Below are 20,033 nucleotides of genomic sequence, written 5' to 3'. Positions count from 1 at the left end.
CGCCTTGCATATCTCTTCCAAGGAGACGGACCCGGCCTCTGCCATCGAGGCCGCCTGAGCTCTAGTGGAGTGAGCCTTCAGCTGAATAGGCGGCACCTTCCCCGCGGCCAAATAAGCCGCTGCAATGGCTTCCTTGACCCATCTTGCCACTGTAGGCTTAGCAGCCTGCAGACCCTTACGAGGACCTGCAAACAGGACAAACAGATGATCCGATTTCTGGAAATCATTGGTCACTTCCAAGTATCTGATGATGACTCGTCTCACATCCAGAAATTTGAGAGCAGAGTATTCCTCTGGGTAGTCCTTCCTACGAAAGGAAGGGAGACAGAGCCGCTGATTCACATGGAAGCGAGAAACAATCTTGGGCAGGAAGGAAGGCACTGTGCGAATAGTCACTCCTGCCTCAGTGAACTGCAGAAAAGGCTCTCGACATGAGAGTGCCTGGAGCTCGGAAACTCTTCTGGCTGAAGTGATAGCCACCAAAAAGACTGCTTTCAACGTCAGGTCTTTCAGAGATGCCCTCGACAAGGGTTCAAAAGGCGGCTTCTGCAAGGCTCTTAGCACCAGGTTGAGATTCCACGCAGGCACCACTGAGTGCAGAGGAGGGCGCAGGTGATTAACTCCCTTGAGAAAACGTACCACATCTGGCTGCGAAGCCAGGGAAGCACCCTTCAGGCGGCCCCTGAAGCAAGCCAGAGCCGCTACCTGGACTTTAAGGGAACTGAGCGACAGGCCTTTCTCCAGACCTTCTTGCAGGAACGCCAGCACTGAAGAAATTGGAGCAGTGAAGGGAGAAAGTGAGCCTGCTTCACACCACGCTGCAAAGGTACGCCAAACCCTGGCGTAAGCAGTAGAAGTAGAGCGCTTCTTCGCTCTCAGCATAGTGGCGATGACCTTGTCTGAGAAGCCCTTCTTCGTCAGACGCTGCCGCTCAATAGCCAGGCTGTAAGACCAAAGGGGGAGGGATTCTCCATCACCACGGGACCCTGATGCAACAGGCCCTGCTCCACTGGCAGCCGCAGAGGGTCGTCCACTGAGAGCCTGATCAAGTCCGCATACCAGGGACGTCTGGCCCAGTCTGGACCCACCAGGATTATTCGGCCCGGATGCTTTGCCACCCGGTCTAGTACCCTGCCCAACATGGGCCAGGGCGGGAACACATAGAGAAGCTCCTGTGTCGGCCACTGTTGGAGAAGAGCATCTACTCCCAGAGATCGAGGGTCCCGTCCTCTGCTGAAAAAGCGCGGCACTTGGCAATTGGCCGATGACGCCATCAGATCTAGGCTCGGCTGGCCCCAGCGCTTCGTGATGTCCAAGAACGCCTGAGCCGATAACTGCCACTCTCCGGGATCCAAGGTATGGCGACTGAGAAAGTCCGCCTTGACATTCATGACTCCGGCAATGTGGGCCGCTGACAGCTGTTCCAGGCTCGCTTCCGCCCACTGGCATAGATTCATGGCTTCCTTGGCTAGAGGGGCGCTCTTGGTACCTCCCTGGCGGTTGACATAGGCCACAGCCGTGGCATTGTCCGACAGGACCCGTACTGGCTTCAACGCCAAAAGACGTCCAAATTTTTTTTTTTTTTAACGGAGCCAGCGGGAGGGGGGAGAAAAGGAGGGACCTGGCGCCACCAGGTTTGCACTTGCTCAAAAAGAGCCCTCAACCCCAGGTACTCAACAAAACCTAAAAATTAGGCTTGGAGACCTAGCCAGAGCTGCTGCTGTGTGTGACCACCACCTGCTGAGATAGAGAACATACTGAGGAGTTTCCGGCAGCACATGACCACATATAGGGAGGCAAAAGGATTGCTCTCTATCTCCACCTGCTGGTAGATGGACACAACCCACCAGTCTATGGATTGATCAGCATGATGATATGGAAACACTCCAATCTCCACGATTCTTTGGAGGTTAACTCCAGAAGCAGAGAGAAACATATCTACTGTGGCTAATATTGTGCTATCAGAATCATGGTTCCGCAGTCTTGCACGAGTTTCAACAAAGTCTTTCCCACTAGAGGAAGATATGCATACAGAAGACCTGTTCCCCAATTAAGGAGGAAGGCATCTGACACTAGTCTGTCGTTGGCCTGAAGCCTGTAACAGAACTAAGGGACCTTGTGCTTGATATGATTGGCAAAAAGATTTAACAAAGGGGTGCCCCACGCTCGGAAGAAGATTCAACGAAGGGGTGCCCCACGCTCGGAAGATTGAGACACCACTTGTGAGTTTGCATTATCTTGCTCAGTCTGTTGGCCAGGGTATTGTTTGCGCCTGCCAGATAAGTGGCTCACAGGAACATGCAATGTTGGCGAGCCCAGTGCCACATCCGGACAGCCACAAAGATGCCAAGAGAGACATTAGTCAGGGTAAGAATATATCAGGTCGCTTTGCTCATTTCCACAGCGGGAAAAGTCCATTAATTCATACAGTTTGATTACTTTTGGCAGAACACAGAAGAAATAGTGCGGCAAGGTTTGTCTCCTAAAGAAGTAACGAAACGGAGGCACTCTGTTGAGCAAACCTATGCAAACAGCACATGTATAAAGATAAGTACCTGTGATGCCCTTAAGAAAATAATTGTCAAAAATTTGAAAAGAGGATTTAAGAAATATATATAGCGATAAAGGATTAAGCAAATAGTAAAGTAAAAAAATAAATAAAAAGATTCTCTTTTTGGAGGTTTTTAAGGCTGATGAAGAAGCCTGCCCGGCAAACTGCAAGTTGCAAACTGCAAAAGCAAAGAATCAGCAGAGCATCTGCAGCCTTTTCCTCCTAGAAATAAAGGACTGTTAAATGCAAAACCATAAGAACGCAACTTGTTTCTAGTAGATTTAGAAGTGTTTCAAAAACAAGATTGTAGCCAATTTATAACAATTTAATTGCTTAGTACAGGAAATTTCAGGAGTAAACTGTCTCACAGTTATAGTAACAGTGCCAGACAAGTTGGGTTAGGAGCTCTGAGTTCCCGTGTAGAATTTAGGAAATTAGGCAGACGGCTTTGAAGGTGATACATGCTTAGACACATAGCCAGTGCAGATTTTTCGAATGGCCAGTGACACTTTCAAAATTTCCTTAGTCAAAAGATTAGTCTCACTGCTGTGTTCTGAATACTCTTAATGCTGCTATCCGAAAATACAAAGCTTTACAGTAATCAATTTGAGACAGCAACTTTTTTTTAACCTAGCTTCTGGGAACTAAACCTCCTCCCCACCCCCACTTCAAGTTTGGATAGAATAAGGGAAAGAACATGAATTCAATAAGCTGCTCCTCCACACCAAGCATTCTGCACTGGTCTGGTGGGTCAAAAAGGAACACAAAGTACTGACTGAACACCAATATATTATAAATACTAGTATAAAAGGCCCGTTTCGGTAGGCAATGAAACAGGCGCTAGCAAGGTAATCCCCTCCCCCCTGCAGTGTCCTTCCTGTCTCCCCTGCCGCCACCCATCTGGTCTCAGGACCCCCTCCCCACCAACCCTCCTCTGCCCCTGCAGCCACGCATGTGCAGCGGCCCTCCTCTCTCCCCTGCAGCCACCCATGTCCAGTGACTCACCTCTCCCCCTGCCCCCCCTGCAGCCACCCATGTACAGCAACCCTCCTCGTCCCCTGCAGCTACCCATGTCCAGCGACCCTGCTCTCCCCTGCCCCCCTGCAGCCACCCATGTCCAACGACCCTCCTCTCCTTTCCCCTTGCCCCCCCTGTAGCCACCCATGTCCAGCGACCCACCTCTCTCCCCTGCAGCCACCCATGTCCAGCGACCCTCCTCTACCCCTGCAGCGTCCCTTCTGTCTCCCCTGCAGCCACCCATCTGGTCTCAGGACCCCCTCACCACCTCCCTCTTCCCTGCTCCCCCCCTGCAGCCATCCATGTCCAGCGACCCTCCCCTCCCCCCTCGGCGCATCACCCAAGCCCCTACCCCCCCTCGGGCACATCAACCCCCTCGCCACCCGCAGCCGCCAATACTAACGCTGTCCGGCCGCTGCTGCGTCTCCTGTTGAGCAGCAGCGGCCGGTACAAAAAGAAAAAGGCCAAAAAAAGATTTTAAACCTGAAACATGGCTCAGACAGCCATCTGGCATTGGCTGTCATCGCTGCAGCTGCTCCTCCTCTCCCCTCTGACGTCGCTGCGCTCCTCTGGGGTCTTCCTGCAGGGGCAGTGACGTGGAGGGGAGAGAGAGGGAGTGGCTGCAGTGACGACAGCAAATGCCAGATGACTGTCTACGGAGCCGTGTTTCAGATTAAAAATCTTTTTTTTGGGCTTTTTTTCTTTTTGTACCGGCTGCTGCTGCTCCACAGGAGAAGCAGCAGCGGCGGGACAGCGTTAGTATTGGCGGCTGCAGGTGGCAAGGGAGTTGATGTGCCCGAGAGTGGGGGGGCACTGAGAGCTAACTGGTAGGCAGGGGGAGAAGTAGGGAAACACACTCCGCGTGTTTCCCTACTCCTCCCCCTGCTTAGCTCACGGTTTTGCAGGGCAGGGGCTTGGGTGTTGCGCCGAGGGGAGGCACTGACAGCTGTTTCCCAGGCAGGGGGAGGAGTAGGGAAACATGCTCCACGTGTTTCCCTACTCCTCCCCTTGCCTTGGAATCAGCTGTCAGTGACATCACTGACGTCAGTGCATTCTAAACTGCCTAGCAGACCATCTCCGAGGGAGCCGCGGTCCCAGGCACATTAGAACGTTGGAGGTGAGAATTATTATATAGGATTTGGCAAGAAAAGTGCTGGCAAGCTAAAGTAGCAACTGCATGTGTTCAAAAACTGAAATGGTAATTTAAAAGGACAGATCCCCTGGATCACCATGAAGTAACTGGAGATAATCTACAGGACTGTTCCCTATTTCCTTCCCCCCCAGTAAATTCAACAGTGCTCCTTACCTTTTTCAATCACAAAAGCAGCCAATGATCCACTACAAATTTCAAACTCAGGGTATTTGGAGATCAAGTTACTAAACATCTCCTTAACAGTCCGTAAAATTTTCTCATGCACCGATGCTCTCCCTTCTATAAAACAAAAAAGCCAAAAGCTATATTAAAAATGAGTTCTCATTACATTATAGGTATCACTAAAAAAAATAATGCAAGTACTCAAGTGATTAACTTCCACAATACATTAAACTACTTAGAGCAATTTTCTTTTAAAAAGAAAAGTTGAGTTCATAAAATACAGCTCTGAACAAAGCACGGTTGAATGGGACAGCACAGTACCATGAGTTCTAATAGTAAAGATGCCAACATTTATATTGCATTCTAAAGTCTTCAAGTCATTGAATATATTTTTCATATTCTGAAGACTGAAAATGCCACTTCAAAATGTAGTAAAGTACGAGATTATTTCACTGGTCAACTCAACATTTTTCACCTACAACATGAAAATTAAGTACATAAGACCACACCCCATGACTGAATCAACATTTCACAGCGATATGCTGCAGTTTTTGCTTATTCTTCCCTCACCCGCAACTGACTTGTCTGTCTGTATTATTTAGATCGTAAGCTCTTTTGAGCAGGGACTGTCTCTTTGTATCAGGTGTTCAGCGCTGCGTGCGTCTGGTAGCGCAATACAAATGCTAATAATAATTCTTTTTGGCAAAGTATCAAGCTCCTTCAAGTTGACAGGGATTATCTATGGACTACGGAGTCTTATCCTAGATTTTCTATTGAATTAAGGTCTGGACTTCACTGGTCATTTTATGGACATACACTTAATGGATCGCTGTTTTTGTGTTGTGCTTAGGATCTTTCACCTCTGCATGGTTAATTTTCTCCCCTGTCCTAGTCCACTGCAAACTCGATATCCCACCTGTACTTTACATCATCCATTGTCTCTTGATCGTCACAAGCCTCTTTCCACTGCTATATAGCACCTCCACAATGCTTTACTATGGGAATGTATACTATGGAGATTACATGTCCACCTATGTAATTTATTTATTGCACTTGTATCCCACATTTTCCCACCTATTTGCAGGCTCAATGTGGCTTCCAAAAACCCCGGGGTAAAGAATACAGTTGGTGTTACAAAGAAGTCAAGGAAGGGAAGAGGATCTGGTCAAACAGTTAAAGCGAAAGCTACATATCTGTAGAAGGTACTCTACGAGGACAGCAGGCTGATTGTTCTCACACGTGGGGTGACGTCCACGGTAGCACCTCTGATCGGAGATCTTCACTACCAACAACGTTTGCTAGCCCTCGTGTGCGCATGCGCGACCGTCTTCCTGCCCGAACGCGTGTTCGCCAGTCCAGTAAATAGCAAAGACAAGGGAAGACACAACTCCAAAGGGGAGGCGGGCGGGATGGTGAGAACAATCAGCCTGCTGTCCTCGGAGAATACCTTCTACAGGTATGTAGCTTTCGTTTTCTCTGAGGACAAGCAGGCTGCTTGTTCTAACAAGTGGGGTATCCCTAGCCCCCAGGCTCACTCAAAACAACAAACATTGGTCAACTGGGCCTCGCAACGACGAGAACATAACTGAGATTGACCTAAACTTATTCAACTAACTAAGAGTGCAGCCTGGAACAGAAACAATGGGCCTGGGGGGAGGGGGGGGTGCAGTTGGATTCTAAACCCCAAACAGATTCTGCAGCACCGACTGCCCGAACAGACTGTCGCGTCGGGAATCCTGCTGAAGGCAGTAATGAGATGTGAATGTGTGGACAGATGACCACGTCGCAGCCTTGCAAATCTCCTCAATAGTGGCTGACTTCAAGTGGGCCACTGACGCCGCCATGGCTCTAACACTATGAGCCGTGACATGACCCTCAAGAGTCATAAGTTCATAAGTAATGCCATACTGGGAAAAGACCAAGGGTCCATCGAGCCCAGCATCCTGTCCATGACAGCGGCCAATCCAGGCCAAGGGCACCTGGCAAGCTTCCCAAACATACAAACATTCTATACATGTTATTCCTGGAATTGTGGATTTTTCCCAAGTCCATTTAGTAGCGGTTTATGGACTTGTCCTTTAGGAAACAGTTCAACCTCTTTTTAAACTCTGCTAAGCTAACTGCCTTCACCACTTTCTCCGGCAACGAATTCCAGAGTTTAATTATACGTTGGGTGAAGAAAAATTTTCTCCGATTTGTTTTAAATTTACTACACTGTAGTTTCATCGCATGACCCCTAGTCCTAGTATTTTTGGAAAGCGTGAACAGACGCTTCACATCCACCTGTTCCACTCCACTCATTATTTTATATACCTCTATCATGTCTCCCCTCAGCCGTCTCTTCTCCAAGTCGTCCCATCCCCGCTATCATTTTAGTCGATGCCTAGTGGGTGCCGACTCCCTCGGCGACCCAGAGCTCTCGGTACCACGTCAGGAAGGTGACCGGTGCCGATGCTTCTTTGTCTTCACACGAAGCATGTCACCGGAACCTCCCGGTACCGACGAGGACGTCGAATCCAAGCGCCTCTTCCTCGGGGCCGGGTCCGAAGAAGGTCGATCCCGGGGGGGCTGTACAGCAGGAGCCCTTGAGGCAGGGGGAGACCTACTCGAGGGCTCACCGCCACCAGCAGGGGAATGGACAGCCCTCACCTGCACTCCGGACGAAGAGGCACCCTCCGACGACGACAGTACCAACGATGATGTCGGTACCGTAGACACTGGAGCACCGGTCAATGACCTCGGTACCGCCGACCTCGATACTGAGACTGTCGAAACACCACTGGGCCAATCTCGCCGCCTGAGTTCTCTTTTTCAACGAACAACAGAGAGTACAGGCCTGAGGATGGTGCCCAGCCCCCAGACATTGAAGGCACGAAGCGTGCCTATCAGTGAGCGAGATAGCCCGGTTGCACTGGGTGCACTTCTTGAAGCCTCTGGGAGGCTTCGATGACATGGGCAGAAAAATCATGCCGGCGAAGTCAAAATTCGCGATGATGGCAAAGGCACCAAAAATAAAAAGGGAGAAAACCCGTACGGGCAGCCAACAGGGCCGCTTTCGAAAGCGAAAGGAAACTTGTATGGGAAAAACAAACTTGAAAATAAAGGAATTTTTTTTTTTTTTTTTTTAAGAACACGCGAACTAGAAAATAAAAGAAGACTTCCGAAGCGGAAGGACGCAAGAAAAGCGCGAGGGTCTCCTCAGGGCTCAGAACGACGGTAAACACAGCCGTCCTGAGCACTGAAAAAAGAAGACTGACGAACACGAGCGAGTTCGGGCGGGAAGACGGTTGCGCATGAGCGGTGTGCGTGCGCGCGTGAGGGCTAGCAAATGTCTTTGCTAAAGAAGATCTCCGACTGAAGAGGCTGCCGTGGACGTCACCCATCAGTGAGGACAAGCAGCCTGCTTGTCCTCGGAGAATATCCTCTCGCACCAAGGATGTATCTCCAGGAGCTACTGCCCAGGTGGGAAGGGTTAGGACAGCTGTTGTAGTTGGTGTTTTGATTCTTAGGCATGTAGATAGCTGGGTGGTTAGTGGACTTGAGGATCGCCTGATGACTTGCCAGCCTGGTGGCGGACATCATATGTCACCTACATAGGATTTTGTACTTTTGTGGGATCTTGCCAGGTATTTGTAAGCCACATTGAGCCTGCAAAGAGGTGGGAAAATGTGGGATACAAATGCAATAAATAAATAAATAAAATAAATAAATAAATACATTTGTGATCTAGATTGGCCACTGTTGGAAACAGGATACTGGGCTTGATGGACCTTTGGTCTTTCCCAGTATGGCAATACATATGTACTTATGATAGTGTTGGGGAGAAAATGATTGAATTGGTACATGTGGTACCAATGAAAGGAAATTGTGGGAGAGAGGTTCTGGAAACCAAATTTAGGCTCTTAGGTAAAAAGCTCAAATCCAGAACTTCTAGGGTAACATTTTCTGAAGTGCTACCCATTCCATGCGCAGGGCCCAAGAGACAGGCAGAGCTCCGGAGTATCAATGCATGGATGAGAAGGTGCAGGGAGGAGGCTTTTAGATTTTTTTGGAACTGGGTAACATTCTGGGGAAGGGGGGAGCCTATTCCGAAAGGGGTACAAATTAAATCATAGTGATAGAGTAGATCGAATTGGTGGAGGGGTAGCACTGTATGTTAAGGAGAGCCTTGAAAAATTCTGCAGGAAATAAACACATCTTGGAATCCCTATGGATTGAAATTTCATGTGTAAAGGGGAAAAGGATAGTGATAGGAGTGTACTACCGTCCGCCTGGCCATGATGGACAGAGAAAATTAGGGAGGCTAATAAACTGGGCAACACGATAGTAATGGGTGATTTCAATTATCCCAATATTGATTGAGTAAATGTAACATCAAGGCATGCTAGGGAGGTAAAATTCCTTGATGAAATCAAAGACTGCTTTATGGAGCATCTGGTACAGGAGCCGACAAGAGAAGGAAAAATTCTAGATCGGTGAGTCTGAAGTCGGTGCCGGGCAAAATGGTAGAGACTATTATTAAAAACAAAATTACAGAGCATATTCAAAAGGGTAAATTAGACCTTACCTGCTAATTTGCTTTTCTTTAGTCCCTCCAGACCGGCCCAGAATGTCACTGATGGGTTGTGTACGCCTTCCAGCAGGTGAAGGCTGAGAAAAAAAGTTGTGACTCTAGCCAGCCAATAAGAGCCCTTGCCAGCTAGAGAAAAATCCAGTAATAAAGTACCAAAGCAGAAAGAAAGTCATGGAAGAAATACAGAACCAGTGCATCCAAAAACCTGAGAAGCCACCGGCACTTTGCCAACAACGGGTGAGTGCCTTCAAATATATCATGATCCTTCATACAGGACATTTCAGTAATTTTCTCTTTTTTTTTTTTTTTTTACTATATAGATCAAGAAACTAACAAAACAGCTCCGAACCAACCAGATATCTGAAGGGAGGGATCTGGGCCGGTCCGGAGGGACTAAAGGAAAGCAAATTAGCAGGTAAGGTCTAATTTACCCTTCCTTAGCGTCCCTCCGGACCGGCCCAGAATGTGACTGATGGGAAGTAACAAAGCAGTGAAATTATGGGAGGGACCCTAGCAGCCCCGCCGACAAAAATGCGCGCTCTGAAAGCAACCTGACGATGACTGAGGACATGTAAACGGAAGTGCTTAGAAAAAAAAATGCAGAGACAACCAGGTCGCCGCCTTACAAATATCTTCTGAAGGCACCAGACAACGCTCTGCCCACGAGGCTGTCTGACGTCGTGCAGAATGAGTCTCAACATGCTCTGGATCAGGTTTCCCCTAAAAAGAATAAGTCAAAGAAATCACTACTTAAAGCCATTGAGAAATAGAGCGTTTAGAGGCCCTGAACCCGTTACGTGCACCTCCAATCAGAACAAACAATCAGATCGTCGGATGTCATCAGTAGACTGAACATCGTGCTTCAACACCAGATAGACATCCAAACACTTCAAATGCCGCTTCTCTTGCGATCCGGAAACAGAACCGAAGACAGGTAATAGCACCGGCTGAGAAACATGAAAAACCGATAGCACAACTTTACGTGATCGGAACAAAACTCCAAAAACGGAGAACTACACGACCACGCCTGCAACTTCGAAACTCACCTAGTCGAAACAGCCACCAAAAATACTGTCTTCAGAGAGAAGGCCTTCAAAGCAGAGGTCGACAAAAGGACGAAGGGAGTCCAAGCAAGAATCGTAAGCAACAAATTCAGGTCCGAACGAAGGAAAGAATATTGCGAGGAAGGACTAAGGATATTAATCCTCCTCAAAAAACGGACCACATCCGGAAAACTAGCTAGAGACCTCCCTTGGATACGACCACGGAAAGGCGAGAAAAACGCAATCTGCTGCTTAAGAGAGGCCAAAGGAAGGACTTTGTCAAAGCCCTGCTGCAAAAAATCCAAAATTTGCAGTACCGAAGCACTAAAAGGAGATAGACAAAAGTCCTTACACCAGTACTCAAATATCCTCCAAGTGTGCATATCCATCAACAAAGTAGAACATTGATGAGAGTGAAGAATAAACGCAAGGACCTGAGCAGAATAACCTTACGTAGCCAGTTTAGCAAGAATCAATCCAAATCCGGAAGAACAACAGGACCCTGCGACAAGAGATCTCGCTGGATCAGAAGTCTGAAGGGAAGGTCATCCCAAAGACATCGAAGAGCGGTGCACTCCATCCTACGAGACCAGTCCGGTGCCACCAAAATCAGACGTCCCCTGTGTGTCTCTACCTTCTGAAAAAAATGCCCTATCAGAAGCATACATTAGACCGGCAGAGCAGGTTTGCTGAAGATCGTCCATGCCCTGCGCTAAGAGATCCTTGCAACGACTAAAGAACAGAGGAAGTATTGCATTGCAAACCGAACCAGCCTGGGAGTCTCCCAACAACTAACAGCCGCAACGCCACTTCGCTTAGTGACCACTCTGTAGAATTAAGCATGTGACGAGTGAGAAAATTTGCTGAACATTTAGGACCCCTGCTACCTGAGCCGCTGAAAGAACCATCAGATGGACCTCCGCCCATTGAAGCAGTAGCGCCACCTCTCGCTCCAACGGGAGACTCCCCGTTCCTCCTTTCCAATTGCAAATTACGACCACTGAGGCCTTGTCTGACTCTACTGAACTGCTCGGCCTCTGAGAAGAAGAAAACACCTCTGGAACTCCAGAAGAATCGCTCTGGTCCCTAAAAGGTTGATTGAAAACAATGTATTCTGATGAGACCAAAAACCCTGAGCAAACTGCCTCCGACAGTGAGTTCCCCAGGCGAGAAGACTGGCAACTGTCGGCACTACAGATCAGCTGGGCAGAGCTAGAGGAATACCTTTGGACTAATTGGACTCCTGAAGCCACCAACGTAGACTGGTCTTCACTTGGAGCAAAAGAGGCAAAGTTTGATGTAGCAAAAACGTCTGAGATGACCACCTCGACCAACAGCGAGTTCTGAAAATACCTCATGTGAGTCCAGAACCAGGCACCGCCTCGATCGCTGCCAGCATGGTTGCCAAAACCTGTAGAGAACCTCCTGCCGATGGGCTGGAAATCAGCCCGAAGCGACAAATTTGATTCTGCAACCTGAGGACTGGAGCCGACTGAAGAGCACGCGACCCTGCCTCGTGCCAAACCTGACCCCCAGATACTCTATGAACTGAGAAGGTAAAAGACTGCTTTTCTGCATATTGACTACCCAACCTAGGGACTGCAAGAACTGTACCAGCAACCAATCGTCCGAATAAAGATGCACTACAATGCCCTCCGTTAAGAGAACTGCCACCACAACTACCCTTACCTTAGTAAAGGTACGAGGAACAGACACCAACCCAAAGGGAAGAGGCCGAAAATGGAAATGGTGGACTAGCACTGCAAAACAAAAAAAACGAAGGAAGCATTGATGTGCAGGATGAATAGGAATGTGAAACTAGGCTTCGGTAAGATCGAAAGAGGTCAGACACTCCACTGACCGCACTAAAATAATGAACGAGCCGCAAAGATACCATTCGAAAAGAAAGCACCTAAACGGCTAGATTGACCGCCTTGAGATCTAAAATTGGACGGAAAGAACCCTCTTTCTTGTGAACCAGAAAGCAAATGGAGTAACTATCTTGACACTGATCCGCCCGAGAGACAGAAGAAATTGCTTGAAAGTGCAGAACCCTGCAGAGAGGAGCTCTGACGGCCCCGGCATTTGATGCGAAAACGGTAAGGAGATTCTGCAGAAAACCTCCGAGAAAGGGCGAGCGAACTCTAACTTGTACCCTACTCGAATAATCTCCAAAACCTACTGAGCCAAAGTAGTCTGGGCACACCTTCTGGAAATGGTGCAAAAGAAGCGCCAACAGGGAGTAAAGACTGGACCCGCACAGCTTCATTGCTGAGAGCAGGAGTACTAATTGTTATGCGTGTGACAGTAGTAAGACACATAAAAGCAGACTTATGCCAAAATGCTATAATAGCTATAACACATGAAATTGCATCAATACAGAAGCTAAACATTTAGGTGAGCTGTTGAGGAAAACCCCCAAAGGAATCAGAATTGAAAGAGAATTAACTGGATAGTGCTGCTGAATATCAGCACTAACTGCCTAAACCAAAACCAGACATTCAGTGGACCGCTTGGGAGCAGAAGTGGCTACTGTTGGAGGCGGGACTCTGAGCGTTATGGACCTACTGTCTTGTCCTAGAATGACAACCGCTTATGCTCTTATATTCTCATTCAGCTTCGAGCGGATGAGTCTGACCATACAAATAAAACTACAATCCCTACCTATGGCTGAAACGAACTGGCTAGTTAGAAGTAAGTGTTGGCACTAAAACAGGTAGGAGACAGCTGTGCACACGCCCTAGATATCTCATGCTGCTGCTGCTTACTGGACCTAGCCCAGCATTGGACTAAAGTTATACGAAAAATTGTAAAGTGAAGCTTGAAAAGACTGCCTTAAAAGCTACTTATTCCAGACTTTCACACATAGTAACATAGTAGATGACGGCAGAAAAAGACCTGCATGGTCCATCCAGTCTGCCCAACAAGATAAACTCATATGTGTATACCGTACCTTGATTTGTACCTGCCTTTTTCAGGGCACAGACCGTACAAGTCTGCCCAACAGTATTTCCCGCCTCCCAACCACCAGTCCCGCCTCCCATCTCCGGCTCTGGCACAGACCGTATAAGTCTGTCCTCCACTATCCTCGCCTCCCAACTACCAACCTCTCTTCCCCCACCTGCTCCACCACCCAATTTTGGCTAAGCTTCTGAGGATCCATTCCTACTGCACAGGATTCCTTTATGCACATCCCACACATGTTTGAATTCCGTTACCGTTTTCATCTCCACCACCTCCCGCGGGAGGGCATTCCAAGCATCCACCACCCTCTCCGTGAAAAAATACTTCCTGACATCTTTTTTGAGTCTGCCCCCCTTCAATCTCATTTCATGTCCTCTCGTTCTACCGCCTTCCCATCTCCGGAAAAGATTTTCTTGCGGATTAATACCTTTCAAGTATTTTAACGTCTGTATCATATCACCCCTGTTCCTCCTTTCCTCCAGGGTATACATGTTCAGGTCAGCAAGTCTCTGCTCATATGTCTTGGAACGCAAATCCCAAACCATTCTCGTAGCTTTTCTTTGCACCACTTCCATTTTTTTTTTAACATCAATCGCAAGGTACGGCCTCCAAAACTGAACACAATACTCCAGGTGGGGCCTCACCAACGACTTGTACAGGGGCATCAACACTTCCTTTCTTCTGTTGATCACACCTCTCTCTATACAGCCTAGCAACCTTCTCGCTACGGCCACCGCCTTGTCACACTGTTTTGTCGCCTTCAGATCCTCGGATACTATCACCCCAAGATCCCTCTCCCCCTCAGTACCTATCAGACGCTCCCCGCCTAACACATAAGTCACTCGTGGGTTTCTACTCCCTAAATGCATCACTTTGCATTTCTTCGCATTGAATTTTAATTGCCAAACCTTAGACCATTCTTCTAGCTTCCTCAGATCCCTTTTCATGCCTTCCACTCCCTCCCGGGTGTCCACTCTGTTACAAATCTTAGTATCATCTGCAAATAGGCAAACTTTACCTTCTAACCCTTCGGCAATGTCACTCACAAATATATTGAACAGAATCGGACCCAGCACCGATCCCTGAGGCACTCCACTACTCACCTTTCCCTCCTCCGAGCGAACTCCATTTACCACCACCCTCTGTCGTCTGTCCGTCAACCAGTTCCTAATCCAGTTCACCACTTCGGGACCTATCTTCAGCCCATCTAGTTTATTTAAGAGCCTCCTGTGGGGAACCGTGTCAAAAGCTTTGCTAAAATCTAAGTAGATTACGTCTATAGCACGTCGATGATTCAGTTCTCCAGTTACCCAATCAAAGAATTCAATGAGATTCGTTTGGCACGATTTCCCTCTGGTAAAACCATGTTGTCTCGGATCCTGCAACTTATTGGCTTCTAGGAAATTCACTATCCTTTCCTTCAGCATGGCTTCCATTACTTTTCCAATAACCGAAGTGAGGCTTACCGGCCTGTAGTTTCCAGCTTCTTCCCTATCACCACTTTTGTGAAGAGGGACCACCTCCGCCGTTCTCCAGTCCCTCGGAACCTCTCCCGTCTCCAAGGATTTATTAAACAAATCTTTAAGAGGACCCGCCAGAACCTCTCTGAGCTCCCTCAATATTCTGGGGTGGATCCCGTCCGGTCCCATGGCTTTGTCCACCTTTAGCTTTCCAAGTTGTTGATACACACTCTCTTCCATGAACGGTGCTCTATCCATTCCATTCTCAGGTGTACTTTTGCCAGTCCCTCGCGGTCCTTCTCTAGGATTTTCTTCATTGAAAACCGAACAAAAGTCTATTTAGCAAATTGGCTTTTTCTTCATCATTATCTACATAGCGGTTCGCTGTATCTTTTAGTCTCACAAGGTAAAATTATGTATCATACCTGATAATTTTCTTTCCATTAATCATAGCTGATCAATCCATAGACTGGTGGGTTGTGTCCATCTACCAGCAGGTGGAGATAGAGAGCAAACCTTTTGCCTCCCTAAATGTGGTCATGTGCTGCCGGAAACTCCTCAGTATGTTGATATCAAAGCTCCATCCGCAGGACTCAGCACTTAGAGAATTACACCCACAAAGGGACACTCTGCCCAGCTCACCACCGCCGAAACGGGGGAGAGGAATTAACCCAGCTCATCTCCACACAAGTGGGGGAGGGGAATCCGTCCAGCTCATCCCCGCAGAGCGGGGGAGGGACACCACACCCGCAGATGCGGGGGGATCTGGCTTATCCTGCAACCGCGGGAGGAGCTGACTGACCCTAACACCGCCGAAGCGGGAGGGGTACAAAGCTGCCCTACAGCCGCACAAAGCGGGAGGGAGCGCCGGCAGAATTTAGGTCTCAATCCAGCCCCGTAAAACGGAGGGGAGAGGAATGCAGCAGCTCACTGTAACACAAAATCGTCTCAACTCCTGAAGAATCAAATTGAAAAAACTTGAACACAAAGTCCTCCTGAACAGGAACTGAAGACTAAACTTGAACCTGAAATGCAACCAGAATATAAACAGTACAGATATCTGGGAGGGGCTATGGATTGATCAGCTATGATTAATGGAAAGAAAATTATCAGGTATGATACATAATTTTACCTTTCATATCATCATGCTGATCAATCCATAGACTGGTGGGATGTACCGAAGCAGTACTCACCCAGGGCGGGACATAGAAATCCCTGACCGCAACACTGAAGCTCCAAACCGGGCCTCCACCCGAGCAGCCACAGTCAAGCGGTAATGCCTGGAGAAGGTATGAGCCGATGCCCAAGTTGCCGCCTTGCAAATCCATTCCAAGGAGACGGACCCGGCCTCTGCTATCGAGGCCGCCTGCGCTCTAGTGGAGTGAGCCTTCAGCTGGATAGGCGGCATCTTCCCCGCGGCCACATAAGCCGCTGCAATGGTTTCCTTGACCCATCGTGCTACTGTAGGCTTGGCACCCTGCAGACCCTTACGAGGACCTGCGAACAGCACAAACAGATGATCCCCGACTTCCGGAAATCATTGGTCACTTCCAAGTATCTGATGATGACTCGTCTCACATCTAGTTATTTGAGAGCAGAGTACTCCTCTGGGTAGTCCTCCCTACGAAAGGAGGGTAGGCAGAGCTGCTGATTCACATGGAAGCGAGAAACAATCTTGGGCAGGAAGGAAGGCACCGTGCGAATAGACACTCCTGCCTCAGTGAACTGCAGGAAGGGTTCCCGACATGATAGCGCCTGGAGCTCGGAAACTCGTCTGGCTGAAGTGATAGCCACCAAAAAGACTGCTTTCAACGTCAGGTCTTTCAGAGATGCCCTCGACAAGGGTTAAAAAGGCAGCTTCTGCAAGGCTCTTAGCACCAAATTGAGATTCCACGCAGGCACCACCGAGCGCAGAGGACGGCGTAGGTGATTAACTCCCTTGAGAAAGCGCACCACATCTGGCTGCGAGGCCAGAGAAGCACCCTTCAGGCGACCCCTGAAGCAAGCCAGAGCCGCTACCTGGACTTTAAGGGAACTGAGCGACAGGCTTTTCTCCAGACCTTCTTGCAGGAACGCCAGCACAGACGAAATTGGAGCAGTGAAGGGAGAAAGTGAGCCTGCCTCACACCACGATGCAAAGGTACGCCAAACCCTGGCATAAGCAGTAGAAGTAGAGCGCTTCCTCGCTCTCAGCATAGTGGCGATGACCTTGTCTGAGAAGCCCTTCTTCGTCAGACGCTGCCGCTCAATAGACAGGCTGTAAGACCAAAGGGGGAGGGTTCCTCCATCACCACGGGACCCTGATGCAACAGGCCAGGTCCCGCTGGCAGCCGCAGAGGGCCGTCCACAGAGCCTGATCAAGTCCGCATACCAGGGACGTCTGGGCCAGTCCGGACCCACCAGGATTATCCGGCCCGGATGCCTTGCCACCCGGTCTAGCACCCTGCCCAACATGGGCCAGGGCAGGAACACATAGAGAAGCTCCTGTGTCGGCCACTGTTGGAGTAGAGCATCTACCCCCAGAGATCGAGGGTCCCGTCCTCTGCTGAAAAAACGCGGCACTTGGCAATTGGCAGATGACGCCATCAGATCTAAGCTCGGCTGGCCCCAGCGCTTCGTGATGTCCAAGAATGCCTGAGCCGATAACTGCCACTCTCCGGGATCCAAGGTATGGCGACTGAGAAAGTCCGCCTTGACATTCATGACTCCGGCAATGTGGGCCGCCGACAGCTGTTCCAGGTTCGCTTCCGCCCACTGGCATAGAATCATGGCCGCCTTGGCTAGAGGGGCGCTCTTGGTACCTCCCTGGTGATTGACATAGGCCACAGCCGTGGCATTGTCCGACAGGACCCGTACTGGCTTCAACGCCAGTACTGGGAGAAACTCCAAAAGCGCCAACCGAATGGCTCTGAGTTCCAGGAGGTTGATAGACCACTTTGCCTCTGCAGGAGACCAGAGCCCCTGCGCTGTCCTTTCCTAGCAGTGGGCTCCCCAGCCCGTCAGAGGCGTCCGTCGTGACGACAACCCACTCCGGGGTCAAAAGAGGCATCCCTGCGGTCAACTTGTCTGTCCTCAGCCACCAGCTCAGCGCCTTGCGCACCGCTGGGTCCAAGGGAAGGCGCACAGCGTAATCCTCCGACACTGGAGTCCAGCGCTGCAGCAGAGAGAGTTGTAGTGGTCTCATATGAGCCCTGGCCCAGGGCACTACTTCCATCGTGGCCATCATAGAGCCCAACAGCTGCACATAGTCCCAAGCCCGAAGAGGAGAGGCTACTAGGAACTGGTCCACCTGAGCCTGAAGCTTGACAATCCGATTGTCCGGCAGGAACACTCTGCCCACTTGGATGTCGAAACGAACTCCAGATATTCCAGGGACTGAGTCGGGCGCAGCTGGCTTTTCTCCCAGTTGATGATCCAACCCAGGGAGCTCAAAAGAGCAATCACCCGGTCTACAGCTCTGCCGCACTCTGCATAAGAGGGGGCTCGGATCAACCAGTCGTCCAGATAAGGATGGACTTGTACTCCTTCCTTTCGTAGGAAGGCCGCGATGACCACCATTACTTTGGAGAAGGTCCGCGGAGCAGTAGCCAACCCGAACGGGAGGGCTCTGAACTGGAAGTGTCGGCCCAGGACTGCAAAATGCAGAAAGCGTTGATGAGGAGGCCAGATGGGAATATGCAAGTAAGCTTCCTTGATGTCCAAGGATGCCAGGAACTCCCTTGCCTTCACTGCCGCTACAACAGAGCGGAGAGTCTCCATTCGGAAGTGCTGAACTTTCAAGGCCCGATTGACCCCTTTGAGGTCGAGGATAGGCCGCACAGAACCTCCTTTCTTTGGTACCACAAAGTAAATGGAGTAACGTCCCTTGCCAAGCTGATCTTCTGGCACCGGAACGACCGCACCCAGGCGGATCAGATTGTCCAAAGTCTGCTGCACTGCCACAGCTTTGACCAGAGACTTGCAGGGAGAGTGCACAAACCAGTCTCTTAAGGGTCGGCAGAACTCTAGCTTGTAGCCATCTCTGATGACTTCCAGCACCCAAGCGTCTGAAGTTACCCTGGTCCACTCGCCCAGAAACGAGGACAGGCATCCTCCAATCTGCACTGGGCCATGGACCAGGGCCCCGTCATTGGGTACGAGACCCTGGGGGAGGACCGGAGGACGCACCTCCGGGACGGCGGTCTCTGCGAAAGGAATGCTGCTTAGGGGAGAAGTTCCTCTTGAAGGAAGAGGGGGCAGTGGAGCCCGACTTGCCCGGGCGATACAGACGGGCTTCCTGAAACCGTCCTCTGGAGGAACCGGGGCGAGCACCACTGGCCCGAGCCCTGACCTCTGGTAACCTCTTGCCCTTAGATGTGCCGAGATCGGTCACAATTTTGTCCAGCTCGACCCCAAAGAGCAGCTTGCCTTTAAAAGGCAACTTAGCCAGGCGAGACTTAGAGGCGTGGTCAGCAGACCAATGCTTCAGCCAAAGCCAACGCCGCGCAGAGACTGTCTGAGCCATACCTTTAGCTGAGGCTCTCAAGACATCATACAGCAAGTCTGCCAAATAAGCCAAGCCCGATTCCAGGGCCGGCCAATCAGCCCTCAAGGAAGGATCCGAGGGGGAAGCCCGCTGCACAATCGTCAGGCACGCCCTGGCCACATAGGAGCCGCAAACTGAGGCCTGCAAACTTAAAGCAGCCGCCTCGAAGGACGACCTTAAGGCCACCTCCAATCTTCTGTCTTGGGCATCCTTTAGGGCCGTGCCACCTTCCACCGGCAACGCCGTTTTCTTAGTCACCGCAGTGATTAAAGAATCCACGGTAGGCCCAAGAAAGGCCTCCCGTTCACCTTCAGGCAGAGGATAGAGGCGGGACATAGCCCTAGCCACTTTGAGGCTCGCTTCTGGGACATCCCATTGAGCCGAAATCAAGGTGCGCATGGCCTCATGCACGTGGAAAGTTCTAGGCGGGCGCTTCGTCCCCAGCATAATGGCAGAGCCAACAGAGGCTGAGGGAGAGACGTCCTCCGGAGAGGAAATCTTCAAAATGCTCATGGCCTGCGCTAACAGGTTGGGCAAATCCTCTGAGCGAAAGATCCGCGCTGCAGAGGGGTCATCCGCTCCATC

At 49.9% G+C, this 20,033-nt stretch overlaps 1 protein-coding gene across 3 annotated transcripts in view; it reads right to left on the bottom strand.

The window, feature by feature from the left end:
- Window positions 1-20,033, bottom strand: part of ADAD1 (adenosine deaminase domain containing 1) — a 349,421-nt gene that overhangs the window by 214,233 nt on the left and 115,155 nt on the right. For all 3 annotated transcript variants that reach the window (XM_030191773.1, XM_030191775.1, XM_030191774.1), the window contains exon 6: window positions 4,875-5,000. In XM_030191773.1, the coding sequence (XP_030047633.1) occupies window positions 4,875-5,000 (126 nt within the window). The remainder of the gene's footprint in view (window positions 1-4,874; window positions 5,001-20,033) is intronic.

The sequence above is a fragment of the Microcaecilia unicolor genome, chromosome 2 (genome assembly GCF_901765095.1).
Source record: "Microcaecilia unicolor chromosome 2, aMicUni1.1, whole genome shotgun sequence".
In the NCBI taxonomy this organism is placed as follows: domain Eukaryota; kingdom Metazoa; phylum Chordata; class Amphibia; order Gymnophiona; family Siphonopidae; genus Microcaecilia; species Microcaecilia unicolor.
The sequence above is the reverse complement of the archived record's forward strand: the minus strand, read 5'-3'. Positions and strand labels throughout refer to the sequence as shown.